Source organism: Electrona antarctica (assembly GCF_951216825.1).
Source record: "Electrona antarctica genome assembly, chromosome: 10".
NCBI classification, from domain to species: domain Eukaryota; kingdom Metazoa; phylum Chordata; class Actinopteri; order Myctophiformes; family Myctophidae; genus Electrona; species Electrona antarctica.
Window position 1 is genome coordinate 16,773,718 of NC_136791.1, and position 20,661 is coordinate 16,794,378.

Here is a 20,661-nt window from a genome sequence, read left to right on the forward strand (position 1 = left end):
TGTCATGACAGTGACTAAAATGTCTGGCTATAGGGTAATTAGAATTATTAATACGAATGGCATATTTATGCTCAGCCAGGCGGTCTCTTAGGCGGCGCTTGGTTCTGCCTATATAAAACACATCAGGACAAGGACATGTGAGACGATAGACCACATGTGTGGTACTACAATTAATGAAATCATTGATTTTATATATCTTCTGTGTTTTGAGGTCTGAAAAGGTTTTTGCCTGAAGTACATTAGAACAATGAGGACAATTCATACATTTATAGGTCCCTATGGGTTTGTGAAGCCAAGATGTCTTATTATCAGGAGGAAGATAACTGTGAACCAATTTGTCCCTTATTGTAGGAGCTCTCCTAAAAGAAAAGATGGGAGGTTCAGGAAACACACTGCGGAGGGATGGGTCACTTTCTATAATAGCCCAGTTAGATCTGATGATGTTTTGTATACGTGAGGCCGCAGTGCTGTATTGGGAGACAAAAAAGGGGCGGGGTTGACTATGGTTAGTGCGCTTCCTTTTTACCAGAAGCTCAGGACGGTTTATTTCAAGTGCCTTATTACGTGCACACGAAATATTGGTGGGTTTATAGCCCCTCTCCCTAAAGCGGTTGCCCATATCTGCTGCCTTAGTATCAAAATCGCTGTCACAAATACGGCGCAATCTTTGAAATTGGCCAAAAGGGATATTTTTAATTAGGTGTGGCGGGTGGAAAGAATCCGCTCTTAACAGTGTGTTCCTTGAAATCTCCTTCCTATAAATCGTTGTGTGAAGGTTCCCCAAGTCATCTTTGTAGATGGTCAAATCAAGGAAATTAATGGTCTGCTGCGAGTATTCAATAGTGAGTCTGATGTTTTCATTCAAAGAATTTAAATAAGTATGGAATTGTAGGAGTTGTGTCTCAGACCCACTAAACACCAGCAGCAAATCATCAATGTAACGACCGTACCAAGTAATATATTGAAACCAAGGATTAATAGGATTTAGCACAAACATCTCCTCCCAATGGCCCAGGTAAAGACAAGCATAGTTAGGAGAGAAGCAGGAACCCATCGGTACACCGATAATTTGTTTGTACACTTCATCAGTAAACAAGAAAACATTATTATGAATAATCCATTCAGTTAACATAAGGATAAACTCAGTAGGAGGTGAAGTCTCTCTGTCGGAGAGAAAATGTTTCAAAGCATGTAAACCTAATTAACCTAATCTAAGTGGTTAATTGTAATTACTGGACTGGTCCCCACCTGGTTCCAGCCCTATTTAATGAGTTTGTTGCTTTGTGTATTGTTAGCCCTGATGAAGACCGTAACAGGTCGAAACATGTCGGTTTAATAAAATATTTCCTCCTTCTGACATCAAGTGTGCCCGGATCTCCTCTTTTCTCTTCATCGTGTTGTTATCCCGATTGATCCCAGGAGCACCTTTTTACCATTTTTATACATTCTTTATACCTACACACCTCCTGAGCACCTGGTTGCCTCCTTGCCTCTGCCTTGTTACCAGTGGACAGAACCGGGACCTGTCCTCAACCAAGTTTGTTGCTCCACATTCTATTTTGTGTTTGGAGATTTTATCTTTTTCGACTCTTCATTATGCAATCTCATTCGTATTCCAATGAGGAGGGAAGAAGCATCATTGTAACAGATTCCCTCATAACCCCTGAAGACGTGAGCACCTCGTTTGATCTAAAAAAGACCGAACATGATTTACGAAAACTTTTGGAAAAGGACATGAAACTTAAGTGGGAGATTGTGTCTTTCTCAAAAAGTTCCCTGCTGCCACTCCCGATGCCAGCTTTAAGGCTAAATGGGAGGCTATCCTTAATAAATGTTCCATGGACTTAATGCTGTTATTGATTGAGGAATACAAGAAACAGCGGGATGAACTTAAGGACAGGATCGCAAACCTCGAATCGTCCATCACTATAGCACCGGATCTACGGGTTCCTTTTGATGATAAAATCCGGGCTGAGATTCGCAAATTGGAGGTTGAAGTGAAGGATTCGAAGGTGGATAAATTCAGAAGGGATTTGGAGGACTACCAACTGGACCGGGTCTACAAGTGGGTGCAGCCACCACGGACCCCACGCACGCCGCACCATAATAAGAATCAACAACACCGTTCCAGGGCCGGGTCAGACAGGAGCGTCTCTTTCAACATCGCCAGTAGTGGAGATGAAGAGGAGTCAGTTTCCAATCTGCTTACCGACCGTGGCAATTTTTTAGACCCAGGGTGGCCTACCCTGTCCCTGAGCACAACCTCGACAGCCATCCCAGACACCGACGCACACGCAGGGGTCGGAGGAGGCGGCGCCCAGGCCCAGCCGCAGCGCCCATCCCTACGGACGGCGATACGACAAACAACTCTACGCAGCCAGCCGAGGAAACACTATCGGTAGTTAATCTATCTGGTGTTAGCCTAAGCAGTGATCAATTGAGTGTGCTAGCGAAAGGTATGTCTTTTTCCCCCACGTATAATACAACTTTGTTTGATACCAGGATAGATCTATTCCGCTTTTATCGGAATTTACATCTAAAGACATGGCATCACCACCAATCTGAACATACCCACCGTTTCCCGAACCCGACCCCTGTTACAAGTCCCGTTTCGAGTTCTGATTCTGGCACAACCCAGACAGACACTGAATTGCCACCTGTCCCCTCGTCTATATTTAAACCTAAATCCCGTTTCACTCCCTTGGTTTCTAATCCCTCTCTCATTGCATTCACCAGGAAAGTTGATCATGACATTGACAATCTGTTTGGTGACACATATGACTCGGGTATTAAACCCAAAAACAATTTGACACACAAGGAGCGCTTAGCTCTTAATGAACTATCTAAGAATGAGTATATCATTGTTCGACCCGCGGACAAGGGTGGCGCTGTTGTTGTTCTGTCCAAAGAGCAATATATCATTGAGGCGAAACGACAGTTGAATTCTAAACATTATATTAAACTTCCTAACAACCCCCTAGGCAACATGATGTCAGAATTCCGGGCTCTCTTAACTAACGCCAGGGAGTCCAATTGGATCTCTGAACAAGAATTTAAATACCTCTCGGTTGAGTGTCCTATGACCGCTTCTTTTTATTTACTTCCTAAAATTCACAAACAACCGTTTGATAATCCTCCTGGCCGCCCGATTATATCAGGCAACGGTACTTTGAGTGAACCTGCTTCTAAATTTATTGACTTTTATATTAAGCCTTTTAATAAGAAGCTTCCTTCATTTATTGAGGACACAACCGATGTGTTGAATAAAATTGCTAGCCTGGGTAATTGTAAGTCACAACTTCTAGTCACCATGGATGTGGAGTCACTGTACACTAACATCGATCACAAGGAAGGTTTACATGCTTTGAAACATTTTCTCTCCGACAGAGAGACTTCACCTCCTACTGAGTTTATCCTTATGTTAACTGAATGGATTATTCATAATAATGTTTTCTTGTTTACTGATGAAGTGTACAAACAAATTATCGGTGTACCGATGGGTTCCTGCTTCTCTCCTAACTATGCTTGTCTTTACCTGGGCCATTGGGAGGAGATGTTTGTGCTAAATCCTATTAATCCTTGGTTTCAATATATTACTTGGTACGGTCGTTACATTGATGATTTGCTGCTGGTGTTTAGTGGGTCTGAGACACAACTCCTACAATTCCATACTTATTTAAATTCTTTGAATGAAAACATCAGACTCACTATTGAATACTCGCAGCAGACCATTAATTTCCTTGATTTGACCATCTACAAAGATGACTTGGGGAACCTTCACACAACGATTTATAGGAAGGAGATTTCAAGGAACACACTGTTAAGAGCGGATTCTTTCCACCCGCCACACCTAATTAAAAATATCCCTTTTGGCCAATTTCAAAGATTGCGCCGTATTTGTGACAGCGATTTTGATACTAAGGCAGCAGATATGGGCAACCGCTTTAGGGAGAGGGGCTATAAACCCACCAATATTTCGTGTGCACGTAATAAGGCACTTGAAATAAACCGTCCTGAGCTTCTGGTAAAAAGGAAGCGCACTAACCATAGTCAACCCCGCCCCTTTTTTGTCTCCCAATACAGCACTGCGGCCTCACGTATACAAAACATCATCAGATCTAACTGGGCTATTATAGAAAGTGACCCATCCCTCCGCAGTGTGTTTCCTGAACCTCCCATCTTTTCTTTTAGGAGAGCTCCTACAATAAGGGACAAATTGGTTCACAGTTATCTTCCTCCTGATAATAAGACATCTTGGCTTCACAAACCCATAGGGACCTATAAATGTATGAATTGTCCTCATTGTTCTAATGTACTTCAGGCAAAAACCTTTTCAGACCTCAAAACACAGAAGATATATAAAATCAATGATTTCATTAATTGTAGTACCACACATGTGGTCTATCGTCTCACATGTCCTTGTCCTGATGTGTTTTATATAGGCAGAACCAAGCGCCGCCTAAGAGACCGCCTGGCTGAGCATAAATATGCCATTCGTATTAATAATTCTAATTACCCTATAGCCAGACATTTTAGTCACTGTCATGACAATAATGACACTTTGTTGAGAATCACTGGTATTGAATACATAAAACCTCTCACCAGGGGGGGTGATCGCATCAGGAGACTGAACCAGAGAGAAACTTTCTGGATTCACACCCTGGATGCGATTACCCCGCCTGGCCTGAATGAGGACATAGACTTCATGTGTTTCTTATAGGTCAATTTGGGCTCTTTATTGACCTGTGCTTAATTTACTATTGTCTGTGTCCTCCGGTATACATTTTATATTCTATGGATTATTTTTGCATCTATATTTGTTTTTAATGGTGTAGCCTCCTAATGTATGTATATAGCTTTAAGTGTACTTTTTCTTGTGTTGGTTCCTTTTTTTCACTTGTTTCTTTTTCCTTTTTTTCTACTTAATGATTGCCTGATTGTTCCTATTGTAACAACGTTGTAATGAGCTGAACCACGTGATCATTTTCTAAGTGGTTAATTGTAATTACTGGACTGGTCCCCACCTGGTTCCAGCCCTATTTAATGAGTTTGTTGCTTTGTGTATTGTTAGCCCTGATGAAGACCGTAACAGGTCGAAACATGTCGGTTTAATAAAATATTTCCTCCTTCTGACATCAAGTGTGCCCGGATCTCCTCTTTTCTCTTCATCGTGTTGTTATCCCGATTGATCCCAGGAGCACCTTTTTACCATTTTTATACATTCTTTATACCTACACACCTCCTGAGCACCTGGTTGCCTCCTTGCCTCTGCCTAATACAGAGCATATTTGATCCATTTATTGTTAGGCTATAGATTCTTTTGACATCTCAATTTAACAGAACCGCCCACGCACGGCACATGCACGGCGTGCACGACGTGCACGCGCATGAGCACATCCACATCCACATGCACGCGCGCATGTGTCCTTTTTGGTAATTCAGAATATGGTATGCCTACAGTTACAATAATGCAAACACGCCAATCGCACAAACGACTGCGTCGACACCTGGCGTGGAACAAACGGGACGAACCGAGGCGCATATATGGATAACAACAACACTACACGCGCGCGCGCGCACGCGCTGCAACACAAAACAGCTGCATACAACGCGTGTCACTGTGGACTTCTGTATCTGTGGACTTCTGTATCGCAACGCGGGGCAACGCAACTCTGGGATGAGCGGGCCGAAGGCCCGCGAAATTCTAGTTTTAATACATATGGCATATCATTTTCAAAAATAGAATAAAGAAGGGGGCCAAGACAGCTTCCCTGCGGAATTCCACACTTAAGTGTCTCAATCTTTGAAAGGGAACCATTGAACATAACACATTGGGCTGTATTTTGCGTGTCTTAAGTACCAGGTCTTATTACTTAACTTAAGACCTGGAGGCGTGGTCAATGCTCTTTGGCCACTCAGAATAGCCAAATGGCATTGATCACGCCTCCAGGTCTTAAGTTATGTAATAAGACCTGGTATTTAAGACACGCAAAATACAGCCCATTGTTTCCTATTCACTAGTAAATAGCCCTTCAATAGATCAATTGCAGAATCTTTGAATCCATATGCTATGCTGATAGTTTCATGAGTAGTAGCTCATGATCTATAAGGTCAAAGGCTGTGCTGAAATCCAAGAGCACCACCCCAACAACTGACTTCATGTCAATGTGTTTGAACACTCATCAGTAAGTCAGATATGTCAGTGCAGTACTTGTAGACTAACCTGCTTTGTATGCATGTGATGCTGTGGTACATGGGTATTCAACCAGATTAGGTAGGGGGCCACAATTGTAAAATTACTTAATTGTAGAATGATGTCTTAATGGAAAGATTTACCTATTTACGTACTGTATGTAATATAAATGTAAGGTGCTATAAATTAATTCACGGTGCAGTGGATGAAAAAGTTATTTACATGGGTTCTCTGAGCCAAAAAGCTTTGGGGAACCAGTGCTCTGCTTTCTTCTCCACACCACAGAGAAGTTCAACAATGAGGTACAGTAGAGTTCCTGAGAAGTTCAACAATGAGGTACAGTAGAGTTCAACAATGAGGTACAGTAGAGTTCCTGAGCTCACCTGAACAAAGTAGTAGATGACAGCCAACGGGATGATGACCACGGTGAACCATGGCGTGGCCAGACAGATGACAAACAGCGTCCCCAGCACACCCATCACACACAAGATCCACGCCCTGAAGGAGTACGGGATGGCCTCGTCCACTGTGAATATGTCCTACCAAACACAATGGAATAGGTTAGTGCCCAAATCCCATTTTCTTGTCCTACATTTAATATATATTATATATATTGGGAACCACTGGAATCGTACACGGGTCTCCCGCGTGGAAAAATAACATCTTAACCACTAGACTAAAGGGATATAGTCCGGGGGAGATATTAGACTTTTAGTTCATCGGTCTGGGGTTGTGAGCCAGCATAATCGTCACACAAGATACACAAGCCATTCATGTTGCTGCTGCCTGATCCTAGGTCAGCCTAAAACATCACACAAGTTAAACAGCACTGCATTGCCTTGCTCTCCTGATCAGCGCACAGCTGCACACACACACACACAGTAGCCCACGGGTCTTCTCGGATCCACTCGGGAATTACACAAGATCCGACAGATCCGAGCTCCAAGTGATTGTGATAAAACACAGATCCTTTCGGGTATTTACGGAATTGGGGGACCCGTGAAGAGTACACACCCTTGTGTACTGGAGCTTGTAGATCGGCTATTTTCAATAGTTTTTAAACATTTATTTTCTAATTTATGGAATTTCTTAGATTTGAATTCATATGTTCTGAAATAATAATAATGGTAATGATAATAATAATGATAATGATAATGATAATGATAATGATAATGATAATGATAATGATAATACATAAAAACAAAACGTAGGAAACAAAAAATAAAGGGAACAATACAAATGTGACCCACAAATGGGTCTTGTCTGAGCCAATGTTTGGGACCCAGTGCAATACAACAAAATAATTAGCTCCCACCTTGGCGAAGCGGTTGACCACCCTGCCAGTGGGTGTGGTGTCAAAAAACATCATGGGAACGCGCAGCATGTTGCGAAGCAATGCGGTGTGGAGAACACGAGATGCATTGATGGAAGCATTTACAAGCACCAGCGTGCCAGCGAACACAAAGAGACCTGAAAAAGAAACGCAGACACAGAGAGAAAGCATTTGTACGAGATTTTGTCTTTTTCTTCCAAGGCTCTGAGTGCCAAATACGAGAAAAAAGAGATTTTGCCTTATCTGCAACATTTGCTAACATGAGCATATGTAAATATAATAAAGGTGGTTGCACACTGGTGCATTGTGTTTTTGTGGACGTAAAAAAATGGAATCACGTTTGCACACTGCTTGCCGAATATTTCGTATATATTCTACAAGCTCGATCTTGTGGATCTGCTACTTTTCATGCTTTTGTGTGACATTGTATATAGCGGGGGGCGGACTTGTAAGAAATCAGCAAGATTTGGCTTTTGGTGAATGTTGGTGTGGTGTTAGGTATGGGTATAAGGATTTAAAAAAGCTGTGCAAACGCGTTGGGAGTGCAAACATTTGTTAATTATATCAATTATTTGGGGTTCCAACCATATACTGACATATCTAATAGTGGTTTCATTGCAAACCGACCACTAGGGGGCGAGCCAAATTAGTTTGCAATGGTTTTTGAAAACCTTATGCCCATACCTAACACCATGCCAAAATTCAAAAAGTAGTTACGAAGTGCATAATTGTTATGATTTTTTGCATATTAAATCCCAGTTTATAGGCATTTTAGCTCAATTTAGCTACCGTGGACGCCATCTTGAAAACGATGCTTTTCTGGTTGTTTGTTTTAGTATGTTATTTAGCACAGGGGTAGGCAACCTTAGGCACCAGTGCCAACATTGGCACAAAGGAGGGTGATCACTGGCACACTGGCAAGTGTGTGAGAGAGAATTTTTAGTTTTAAATAAACTATTTAAAAAAATGCAGTCAAATAAATGAAGTCCCTCAAGGGCCTCAAAGTGTAAATTACATCCTGCACTCCTACATCCTGAACTAGAAATTAGGCGTATGCACAGGTGCGTAGGCCAGTGGACATCAATGAAAGCAATAAGGTACACCCGCACACTGTGTATCTGCTCGGCACAAGAGTATTGTCTTATTTAATGAAGCAACGTTTCGGTCCCTCCGGACCTTCCTAAGGCATGCCTGAGGAAGTACCTTATTACTTTCATTGATGTACACTGACAATCTATAATAATCTCTGACAACCATACCTATACGTATCCAATATTTGAGTCTGTACAAACAGACCACTAGGGGGCGCTCCCAACGCGTTTGCACAGCTTTTTGAAATCCTTATACCCATACCTAACATCACACCAAAAATTCAGAAACTAGTCACCAAAAGCCAAATCTTGCTGATTTCTTACAAGTCTGCCCCCCGCTAATAGTATGACGAAGTAGGGGCATTAATTAATTTAAAAAAATAAAAAATCACACCTGTGTTAATTGAGGGATGCTCTTATCATAGTACATCATCATGACGTAAAATGGACACTATGCCTATTTGCTCTGTTTAATGTTTGTGTAGGACGAAAAGACAGGAAGCAGAGCTGGAGGTAGCAGAGACTAAAATGTTGAGGTTCTCTCTGGGAGTAACAAGGATGGATATAGGATCAGGAACGAGTACATCAGAGGGACAACGCATGTCAGATGTTTTGGAGATAAAGCCAGAGAGGCCAGACTGAGATGGCTTGGACACGTACAGAGGAGGGATAGTGAGTATATCGGCAGAAGGATGTTGAGGTTAGAACTGCCAGGCAGGAGGCCTAGAGGAAGACCAAAGAGAAGATGTATGGATGTAGTGAAGGAGACATGAAGTTAGTTGGTGTGAGAGAAGAGGAGGCAGAGGACAGGGTGAGATGGAGGGAGATGATTCGCTGTGGCGACCCTGAAGAGAAAAGCCGAAAAGAAAAGAAGGAAGGTAGGACATAAATAGACTCTAAGCGTAACATTCTCCATTCATTGTCAATGCCGGGAATTTAATGTTTGTGTAGGACAAAAATAGATACTAATAGATGAATATAGCACCCCTCAAAAATAAATATGGAGATAAGTCAGGGCTTCCTACCCTGTGCCACGCCCAGGACTCCGAACACTCCCACCCTGGTGTCCCTCTTCCAGGCGGGGTAGGTCATGTTGTAGTAATCCACCGCGTCGTTGGTCCAGTCGCTCAGCCAGAGGTTCTGGCCGATGAAGGCAAAGTTCTGGATCATGTACATCACGATGATGATGGCGGAGTAGCCCCAGCCCAGAGCACGCAGGTACTGGAGGAACACGGACCACTTCACCTGAACAAAACATGAATGAGACAAGAAGGCAGGGCTTTGTTAGAGCAGTTTCTTTTTTTCTCATGTCATGGATTCCCGCAAATTCATATTGATTTGGCCGTGGACTCCCCAGGGCCCCTCCATTTGGGTTGTTAAAATGTAAAAAATTAAAAATAAATTGCTCGTCTACATATGACGTAAATTTTCCCTTCATTGTCAATGGCATTTAATGTTTGTGTTGCCACAAATTTACGTCATATTTGACGGTACATATGACCTAATTTCTCCTTTCATGGTCAATGGCTAATATGAGACGTGTAGGGACAAAAGCTGCATATAGGAGGGGCTAGCGCCCATCAAATTATATATATATATATATATATATATATATATTCAAAATGAATTTCCAGATTTTTTTGGAAAATACCAAATCTACACCCTCACAAAGGGTTGTGCTGCGACACGTTGTGAGCTTGTAGATCTGCTATTTTCAAATAGCCAATGTACTAATGGTTAAAGTGGTTAAACTGATTTTAATGCTATATTGACTTATTTTTTTCCTTGAATGCGTGCATGGCCACAAGTCCTGCTTTACCTGTCCGGTCTCCATGGTTTCCTTCTCTATCAGCCTCTGGCCTTTCTTTGAGTTATCAGCATCGATTGCTTTTTTAATGGAACTTGTCTTCTTTAGTCTGACACTGAGAGAGAGAGAGAGAGAGAGAGAGAGAGAGAGAGAGAGAGAGAGAGAGAGAGAGAGAGAGAGAGAGAGAGAGAGAGAGAGAGAGAGAGAGAGGGAAGATACAAAACAGATAAACAGCAATATCTGTCACAACAGAGACAGATTCTCAATTTCTCATCAACACACTCATTTCCTCTCCTAGTAGAAATCAATGAACTCTGGGCACCCCTGTATACAACTTAGGGACACAGGCATCAGTAAGCAGGAACTGGGGATGGCAATGAAGGACCGGGAAGTCTGGCGTAATATTGTGAAATCCACGATCTCGACCGTGGTCGAAAAATTATGATGATTAATCTTTAGAATCGTATGCCTTATCACAGTACGTACATTTAATTGGCTATGCAAATCTTTCTCCCCAGTATGTCACGTAGGAAAAAAAAACTTGAGAGAATATCAGTTTCCATTATAGGTTGAAAATAACTTGACGTTTAACCACTTGAACCACAGCCTCCCTATTCTGAGGTTCACCAAAAATAGCTCATCTAAAAGCTTGTAGATCTGCTATTTTTGGTGAAGGGAGTTGGTGTAGATGGAAAAATAACTCACCAAGTAGTAAGTACAGTGCAACTCAGGTGTGTTTTACCAAATATAGAGTAGTGGTTAAACCAAAGTGATATTGACAAATTCTGCGGCACCCCCTGAACTTGCATCCCGGCACCAACTTTGAGAAACCCCGCTCTGAACTCCACTTCGTTGACTAAAACTATGGCGAAAAATGTTTTTTCACTGACGAAATCTACATAAAAACAAAATAAAAACAAAGCCATTCTTCCTCAGCCTGGTCGGACACAAACACGGACGGACACACACACGGATTGAGTGCAAAACATACTCTCCCCATGCCTTCGGCTGGTGGAGACAAATACAAACTATGTCTAACTATGACTAAATATATTGACAATTTTATCAACAAAGAGTAGAACTAACAGACAAGTCATTTTATGCTTCGTTGTGTGCTGGAGCACTCTCAGAAAAAGCCGATCTTGTACATCAGGCATTTCAACAGCATTACGGCCTAGCCAAAAATGCATTTTAGTCGACTAAATTAACTGTAGATTTAGTCGACTATAATCTAATGGTATTTAGTGTAATAAAACAACTAAAAACATTTCAGATGACTAAAATAAGAGATAAAACTAAACGGATTTTATTACTGTTTTCAGGGTCCTATCTTGCGCTTATAGGATTACCCCTACCCTTTATCCCTAAACCTTTTTGCCATATTTTACTATTTTGAAAAACATTTTGAAATAGTTCAACTAGCCGATCTCGAGTTTTTCAAAATTTAACAAAACAGTTTATGGAAAGGCAAGATAGGGCCCATATTATGACTAAAATAATATATAAAACTACATCCAAACTTTGCTGTCAAAATCCACCGTGCATACCTGCCCTTGCGCTGGCTGCGGCGGATGCTGTTCTCCCTCCTCAGTGTGCCAGACACCACGTCCTCTGGAGCGCAGTCCGCCTGAGGCTGCTCCGTGTCAGGGATGAGTTCCACCTCCTCACCCTCCTCCTGGTCCTCAGCATGGTCTGACCACAAGCAGGGGCGTCGTTTCAGAAAGACATAGGGGTTGGCATGAAACAAAAGTTACCATATGGCCCCATTTCTAAAATAGTGGATCTTACGAGCTCTGTTGAGAACTTGACGCTTGTAGAGCCACTATTTTCACAATTTGCTTGAGGTCGAAAAGAGAAAATGTTTGAAAAGGTTCGCCCATAATGACATTCCCAAAATAGGGATGCCACGTTTAAAGTGGTTAATAAATGAATGGTTGCATACAGATGTAAATGGACGGACATCGATTGCGATGAATTCATATTCATCTGCAAAAACTATTCGGGACAATTAATGTGCATTTAAAATAACTGAGATGTGAAAACTAGGGGGTGAATGAATGACGCCCCTGACGACGATGGAGAGGCATTAGAGAAGTAGGGCAGTCCTCCCACACAATGACGACGATGGAGAGGCATTAGAGAAGTAGGGCAGTCCTCCCACACACTCACTAAGAGCTGGTAATAAGTAGGCCTGGCATGAGTACGACGGTTTACTCAACGATTAAATAATTGCCGTTACGTTTCTGTTTGGTTTTTAGGCTTAAGCGAACAAAAGGGCAGATATGACCTTGCATAATGATAACAACCTTGCATAATGTAATAGCTTTATACTATAACAAAAACACGAATAGTGGAAATAGCAGATCTAAAAGCTCAAAACGCGTCACATCGTGACGCATTTTGAGCTTGTAGATCTGCTATTTCTAAATGTTTGGAGAAATATTCACATTTTTCAACATGGATATGGTTATGACCATTGAAACAATAACTGCGATTATCTCCAATAATTATGCTGTGTCCGACATGTCAACATCCATTACTGAAGTTTTCATTTCAATCACTACGTATTTTAAAACAGACAAATATGCACTGACCTGCCTGCTGCTGGCTCTTATCGTTTGCCTCTTTGGCGTACGTGTCAAGGAACTCGGAGAACGCCCCCTTGCTGGCGCGGAGGCTGTGGTAGGATCCCACCTCTGACACCACACCGTCCACCAGCACCACGATCTCATCCACATAGGGCAGGAAGCCCACTCCATGAGTCACCAAGATACGTGTCTGCACGCACGCACACGTGCGTGTACACACACACACACACACACACACACACACACACACACACACACACACACACACACACACACACACACACACACACACACACACACACACACACACACACACACACACACACACACACACACACACACACACACACAGTTGTTGTCGGGCAGAAACCTCTTATCTCCGTATTTTAACTTTGTGTTTTTCCGTAAACGGCCTACATACTACAGCGTCACACAAAAGCAGCAGATCCACTATCTCGAAATGTGGCATGAAGCAACCATATGAGGTTTCCACCCGACAGAGACGAACAACATTCACAGTGACGGTGGACATTTTGCTCATACTTTGCAACAAACAAAAAAGACACTTTGGTCTTAACACTGACCTTGCCTTTTAGAAGCCCATTGGGTCCAATCACTCTCTCAAAGAGGTGTTTGCCTACGTGAGAATCCACAGCAGACAAAGGGTCATCCAGCAAATAAATATCAGCCTGGCTATAAGCTGCTCTGGCCAGGCTCACACGCTGCTTCTGTCCCCCAGACAGGTTGATTCCCTGGAAGAGAAGATAGAAGAATACAATAGAATAGAATATGCTTTGTGTTAGGGATCTTAAAAATCACTCAACAACAATCATCACATTAAAAAAAAAAGTTTTGATTGACAAGGGCTGGTTATATGACATCCTGTGTGCTGAGTTTCTATTGAACAGGTTGGATCCTAAAGGGCAACCACCCCCCCCCCCCCCCCCCCCCTCCTCGGAAAGGAGGGGAAAAATTATAATAATTTTAATCAAAACAGATTTCTGTTACTAGGCCTAATACATATGCTGTATCACAGTATCTGCGCCTTATCCTGGTTAATTTCCTATGTCAGTTTTTTCATGCGTGTGGAGAGGGAAAGTAAAAGACACATTTCCACGTGAAAATGCATGGAAAATGCGCGTGCACAATAGATTGCTGAGAAGAGAAGAGAAGAGAAGAGAAGAGAAGAGAAGAGAAGAGAAGAGAAGAGAAGAGAAGAGAAGAGAAGAGAAGAGAAGAGAAGAGAAGAGAAGAGAAATCTCTCTTACCTTCTCCCCGATCTCCGTGAGGTCTCCTCCAGGTAGCAGCTCCAGATCGGGAGCCAGGGCACATGCATCGAGCACCTCTGCAAACCTCTTGTCCTCATGGGGATAGCCAAACAATATGTTGTCTCTCACAGTGGCATTTTGTATCCAGGCCTGCTGGGGCACATAAGCCACTGATCCCTACAGAGAAACATATACGGTTGCAAGGCATGAAGGCAAGACTGAAAATAAATGGTAGAAGAGTCCTCCTAGATACAAAAATAAAAGAGTCTGCACACCTTTTACTGCTCCCAGAAATATCTTTACTTAATGTGGTGACGTTTCGGGCCAAAGCCCTTCCTCAGACCTTCCAGATGAGTCATCCTATCCTACTATAAATTGAAGTTGAACTTCTGCCCATCCTAATGCATTTTTCCCCTTGTTGGATGGGAAAACAATCTGAAATTGCATGTCTTGCGTTTCACCATCAAGCCTTCCTTGAGAGGATTGGGAGTGCTGGCTATAACTTTCTATAACTTTCTGTGAATCTTCAGCTGTGCACCCGGCTAACTGTATTATACAGACTGCTCATTTTTGTTTTCTACTATTATCATAACACATAACATAAACATAAACATAATAGCATTCTATAATTCTATGATGATGACAAGGTCAATTGCATTATAATCTCCCTACAAGTAATTATAAAATGCTTTAAAATGTGCTTTAATACATCATTATGATTATGAGTGTTTATAACTATAATTATATGTTGTTATAATCATTAATAATAAGTATGTATTGCATTCATAGAACGTGTTTACAAAAGTTCACCTGGATGTTGACAAAGCCTTTGACACTGTGCATCTCCCCCATCAGAGCCGACATCAGGGAAGACTTCCCGGACCCCACCGGTCCCACTACAGCTACCAGCCGACCTGGCATTATGTCCAAAGACACACTGACGACACACACACACACACACACACACACACACACACACACACACACACACACACACACACACACACACACACACACACACACACACACACACACACACACACACACACACACACACACACACACACACACACACACACACACACAGCAACATTGTTTTATAAACAAAATTATGTGAAATGTAGCTCTGATGACACATCTAAGTCAATATTATAATATTAATGTCCCAAACTCTGCAGTTTATGCTACAGCAGATAAGAAGACGTCTAAAACATATAGATAAACAAGAACATACAACAGTGGTTCTGATTTCTGGCCCAGGGCACCCCTTTAAATATCCTTTTCATTCACGGCACCCCTGAATTACATTTACTGTACTTAATGCAGCACATTATGTCACATAAAATGTCACAAGCACAATCTATAGAAATAATATGTGTTTCCATTAGGACAGATTGAAAACAACTTTTATACTTGGCTTATATACTTAAATTATAAATTGTAGTGCAACTCAGGTCCGCTTCATAAAGTTTAGAGGGTCTGAGCGGTTAAACTGAAGTGATATTGATTCATTCCAAATATTATGAAAGTATTCTGAGGCACCCCTGGGCTTGCGTCACGGCACCTGCTTTGAGAAACCGTGGCACTGCGAATGTGTGGCATTGTGAAATCCATGATCTCGACCGCGGTCGAAAAATGATGATGATTGATCAAAACCCTGACATTGACATAGACATGGTCACAAGATCCAGATAATAATAATAGTAGTACGTTTAGAAGTGTCCCCAACAACATCCTCCCACCTCCATAACTGTGGACAGCGACCACGACCATATTATTGTACCATAGTAAACAAATCTGCACGTCACCATGCTACGCTTAAACGTGTCTAAATTACGTCGCCTCAGAGCAGGACACTTACTTCTTAAGCATAGCGTTGGCTTTCCTCTCCCAAGCAAAGGAACCGTCACAGACACTCACAGCTGTGTCTGAGAGAACACGTACACGTACACGTGCACGCACGCACGCACGCACGCACGCACGCACGCACGCACGCACGCACACACACACACACACACACACACACACACACACACACACACACACACACACACACACACACACACACACACACACACACACACACACACACACACACACACACACACACACACACACACACACACACACACACACACACAGACAGACAGTTGGGATCGATTCTTCCAAAATGTGACAGCAAAACATGTTGAATCAAAAAACTATTTTCATTCTTCGCTTCATGTCTGTCTATCTATCCAGTCTTTATTTATCCCGACCTTCTCTGAACTTTACACACAATGGTCATCAGTGGGATGCTGCGAGATTGAGTCAATCAGTGCAATGATCTTAATTTAGTTCAAAGCATGACATAAAGCACACACACACACACACACACACACACACACACACACACACACACACACACACACACACACACACACACACACACACACACACACACACACACACACACACACACACACACACACACACACACACACACACGATCATTGATGTGAAAGAAAACTGCAACATTGCAAATAGCCCGTATACAGCTGTGTGATGTTTAAACGGGGAGCCAGCCATTCCACTTCTTTAGAAGATAAAAGTCTACTTTGAAAGCTGTAGAACCATCTCCAAGGTCGCTCATTTATCCAGAATCCTTGTGAAACTGCATGGTTTCCAGCAAACTCTAGTGCTGTGATTTATATGTTTATAATCCACTATAGCCATAGCTAGTGTTATACAGAGTATATATAAGAGTAGAATGCACTTTTATCACATCAATGCGGGCATCTCTCATGAGTATAGAAGCTTACTGAAGCTGGAGTCATGGTGTACAATGTCATCGGCGAGGTCATCACCACCCAAAAACTTCTCCAGTCGCTTTTTGGACACTGTTGTCTAAAAGACACAAGCAACTGGGTCATGGAAAATGTATTATGATTTTGAACAAGATGAACAAGATGGGTCTAATAATTACTTGGATCTAGGGATGGGAATTATCGATGAATGCATTAATAGTTAATTGATACTTATCGATTGATTAACCGGTTAGTTGATAAGCGGCGTTTAATTTCTTTTGGAGATTCTTAATTTCCCTCAATGGGTTACAAATCTACACTTTGCTGATATACAGAAAGAATACAAAAGGCATATTATATTCCTTAATCAAATAGTTATTTGACCATTTGCGATACAGGGCCAGGCAATGGCATCTTTGTATGAAAATGAAAAGTGCACTGTCTTGTCTGTCACATCACATATAAAGCAGAGACGTTTCGATTAATTCAATGAGTTATTAACTGTTACGTTTAACCGACAAATTTCTTAACGGCGATTAATCGATTAATTATTAACATCCCTACTTGGATCCCATTTAGATCAACCCACGCTGATTTCTGTTAAAAACATGTATGTGAAATATTTCACATACATGGAGGTTTGGCCTGACAGCATTCACCTTTGACACTGCTTGGTCTTGTGGTTTGCGAGATGAGCCCCGGACAACAAGCCAACAAACAAACAAAAAGACCCACTAGCAGATGTCTAGCATCATATCGATCTGCTAGGATCTGCAATCCCTGATATGAAGAAGACCTTTCCAGGTCGAAATGGTGGTATTCATCTATTATGACATTCACATTTTAGAGAATTCCACGCCCACAATGCAAATAAGCACAATGCAAATTTTGCATCTCGCATCATTGTACCAAAATGCGGAAGACAGTTGACCCAAGCGATCTGTTTTGAATGAATCAATCAATGGCAGTCAATGATCTTTAGTGTAGCCTCGGTCCTAGCCTTACTCATCTGACTGCGAAGAGAAAAACCTGGTCACAATATAAGGTAGAGATTGCAAAGCCGGAAGTGTCGGTCCGGAACATCCGTCAGATGTATTTCCGCCGGATACGATATTTTTCGACCAATCACAACACTTTTTTCATACACGGAGAATGTAAACAGATTTGTAAAGCGTCAACAGCATTTCCTTGAGCTGTACTTCTGCCACCCATTGGTGCGGTTTGGGCATAAAGATACCAAGGACTGGACAGTGATGCCACTGGTATGCAACACAGAAGTAGTACTGACTTGAAGCTGTTTATAAACCAGTGTTACTCTTCATGCGGTACCCAGGATTTCTTTTCACCGTCCTTCATGGGCCCCCTGTCATCTAGGCCCCAGTGCATTGCACCACCGCCAAAATGTACGCCTGTGGTTCCCGCATAACTTCCGGGTATGATGATGATGATGTCATGCGCATACCCTCTAATGTGTCTCCAATCCATACCTGAACCATTGCAGCGATGAGCATGGGCAGCATGGCAAGGGGAAATCGAAGGACGTTGAAAAGAGCGATGGAGGTGAAAGCTTTCTCAGCATTCAGTATGTTGTCTGAGCTCACTCCCACAAACACTGCAAAGGTGGCCAGAGACACCTGCACAAAGAAACCGGTTAGTACACTGAGAAATACGGTTCCTGGACTATAGGTCATAACATGTCCTTGTCTCATAGATCTCATGTAATCTCATCTCATGTAATCTCATGTAATCTCATCTCATATCATCTCATCTCATCTCAGCTCATCTCACGTTGCGATGCGTCACGTCGCATCATGTCACGTCACCTCATCTCATAGTCATTATTTGATTGATTAGAATACATGATTGTGTAACCAGGTGGAGTTTTAATGTGTGTCATATGTCTATGTGTGAGTGTCTGTCATTGACACCCAACTAATTTGTTTTTTCTTTTTAAGTTCTGTTTATTGAATAGCACTTAATAGCACTAATTCGGCATCATACTGGCCAGTATTTGAATGTATACAGAAAAATAAACAATAAAGAAGAAAAAAGAAAAAAAAGGGGAAAAAAATCAAACAACAAAAAGAGAAAGACAACAACAACCATCTTGAATGGATTGCAGTACAATATGGTTTGGTTGTGACATGGTCGGGTCGTGGCATGGTCGGGCCTCCGAGAGATTGAACAGGCAAAAGGACAGGCGATTGTACGTGCACTGTGCATACATATAGCCTACATATTGTTTTGTTCATATGTTTTTGTTCGTTTTTTTTTTGTTGCTGTGCTTTTATCTTACATACATACTGTTGGTGAAGTGTATTTCAGTAACCTATAAGTCCATTTGGTTACAATTGGAAGAAATGTAAACAGTACAGAGTATGGTCAAACACACGTCCAAAGGGATCACCGAAAAATGTCCTTGCAGTCTTATTTCCATTCAGGTCCTGGGTATTCAATTCATAATCAATGAATGTCAAAGAATGACATTCTCATGTCATAATTTCCTTTTCCCTTGTCCCTTTGTATCTCTCATTACTATGGTCTCTGCACTCACCAGAGCTGGAGCGCAGGAGAAAATGAAAGTAGAGACAGAATTGAGGTAGGCGAACTTCTTCATGACTTTCAACTCCTCCTCTCTAATTCCCTCCACCTGTGCCTGAAAGGATGGCTCCCATGCGTACAGCTTCAGAATCTGTGGGGGTGGTGGCATTGAGAGCAGAGCAGGCAGTGTGAGGATGCGGAAAGGGAAGGGTGTTTAATAACACGAGGAACAAAGGACCGCACTTTCTGTAGCAAAAGCCAATAATCAATCCCCAGGTGGTGGGCGCAGGATAATGAACTCTGCCTGGAATTTCTAGTTGTGTGTTAGTGTGTTGTTTGTTTTGGAAAGACTTCAAGAAACCTATTACCATCCTCCTCCAGTCCTCCACCCATCCTGCTTAGTGCTTACCCATACAGACTGAACCAGTACGGTAAGTTCTGCATAGTAACCATATGGTAGTATACTATATAATACTGTTGCTGTCGGGCAGAAACCTCTTATGTCCTAATTTAAACTTTTTGTGTTTTGTCTATTAACGCCCTATACTTGATCACACTATGCCACACAAAGACATCAAAAGGCATCAAAAGTAGCAGATCCACAAGCTTGAAACGCTGGGCAAAGCAACACATTTTGAGCTTGTGGATCTGCTACTTATGCTGTTTTTGAATTTGAATCCTGAAAAGTAACAGTTTCCACCCGGTGCGGTGAGGTGTGGTCATGGGCGTGTTGGCACGCGTTCCCCTAAATTGCTATTTTGGTCACACACCTTTGGGAAAGCGACAGTGGAGTTTAAAACCACCCGTAACTTATACCCATAAGCCGTGCCAAATTAGTTTGGTAGAGCGGCGCACGCCTGCATGGAGATGTCCTTGGAGTAAGGCTGCGTCATCTCTCCTTATTCTCCTATACGCATCTCTTTGTAATTTTCCTATAATCAGCAGAAGTGAGTGCCTGCATGCCACTTCCTCGTGTCCATTGTGTTTATAATTGTATAGTCATAGACGTTATTTGGTTTCTGCCAAGCATGGCAGGCATTGTGCGGCGTGCGCG

At 42.1% G+C, this 20,661-nt stretch overlaps 1 protein-coding gene across 1 annotated transcript in view; it reads right to left on the minus strand.

The window, feature by feature from the left end:
* abcc2 (ATP binding cassette subfamily C member 2) overlaps positions 1-20,661 on the minus strand; it is a gene marked incomplete at its 5' end in the record, with an annotated part of 59,325 nt that overhangs the window by 20,137 nt on the left and 18,527 nt on the right. Inside the window, 13 exons of the mRNA XM_079512170.1 lie at positions 6,577-6,732; positions 7,509-7,663; positions 9,643-9,862; positions 10,437-10,539; positions 11,972-12,116; positions 13,019-13,202; positions 13,597-13,764; positions 14,281-14,457; positions 15,091-15,217; positions 16,142-16,208; positions 17,082-17,166; positions 18,554-18,700; positions 19,621-19,758. Coding sequence (XP_079368296.1) covers positions 6,577-6,732; positions 7,509-7,663; positions 9,643-9,862; positions 10,437-10,539; positions 11,972-12,116; positions 13,019-13,202; positions 13,597-13,764; positions 14,281-14,457; positions 15,091-15,217; positions 16,142-16,208; positions 17,082-17,166; positions 18,554-18,700; positions 19,621-19,758 — 1,872 coding nt within the window. The remainder of the gene's footprint in view (positions 1-6,576; positions 6,733-7,508; positions 7,664-9,642; positions 9,863-10,436; positions 10,540-11,971; positions 12,117-13,018; positions 13,203-13,596; positions 13,765-14,280; positions 14,458-15,090; positions 15,218-16,141; positions 16,209-17,081; positions 17,167-18,553; positions 18,701-19,620; positions 19,759-20,661) is intronic.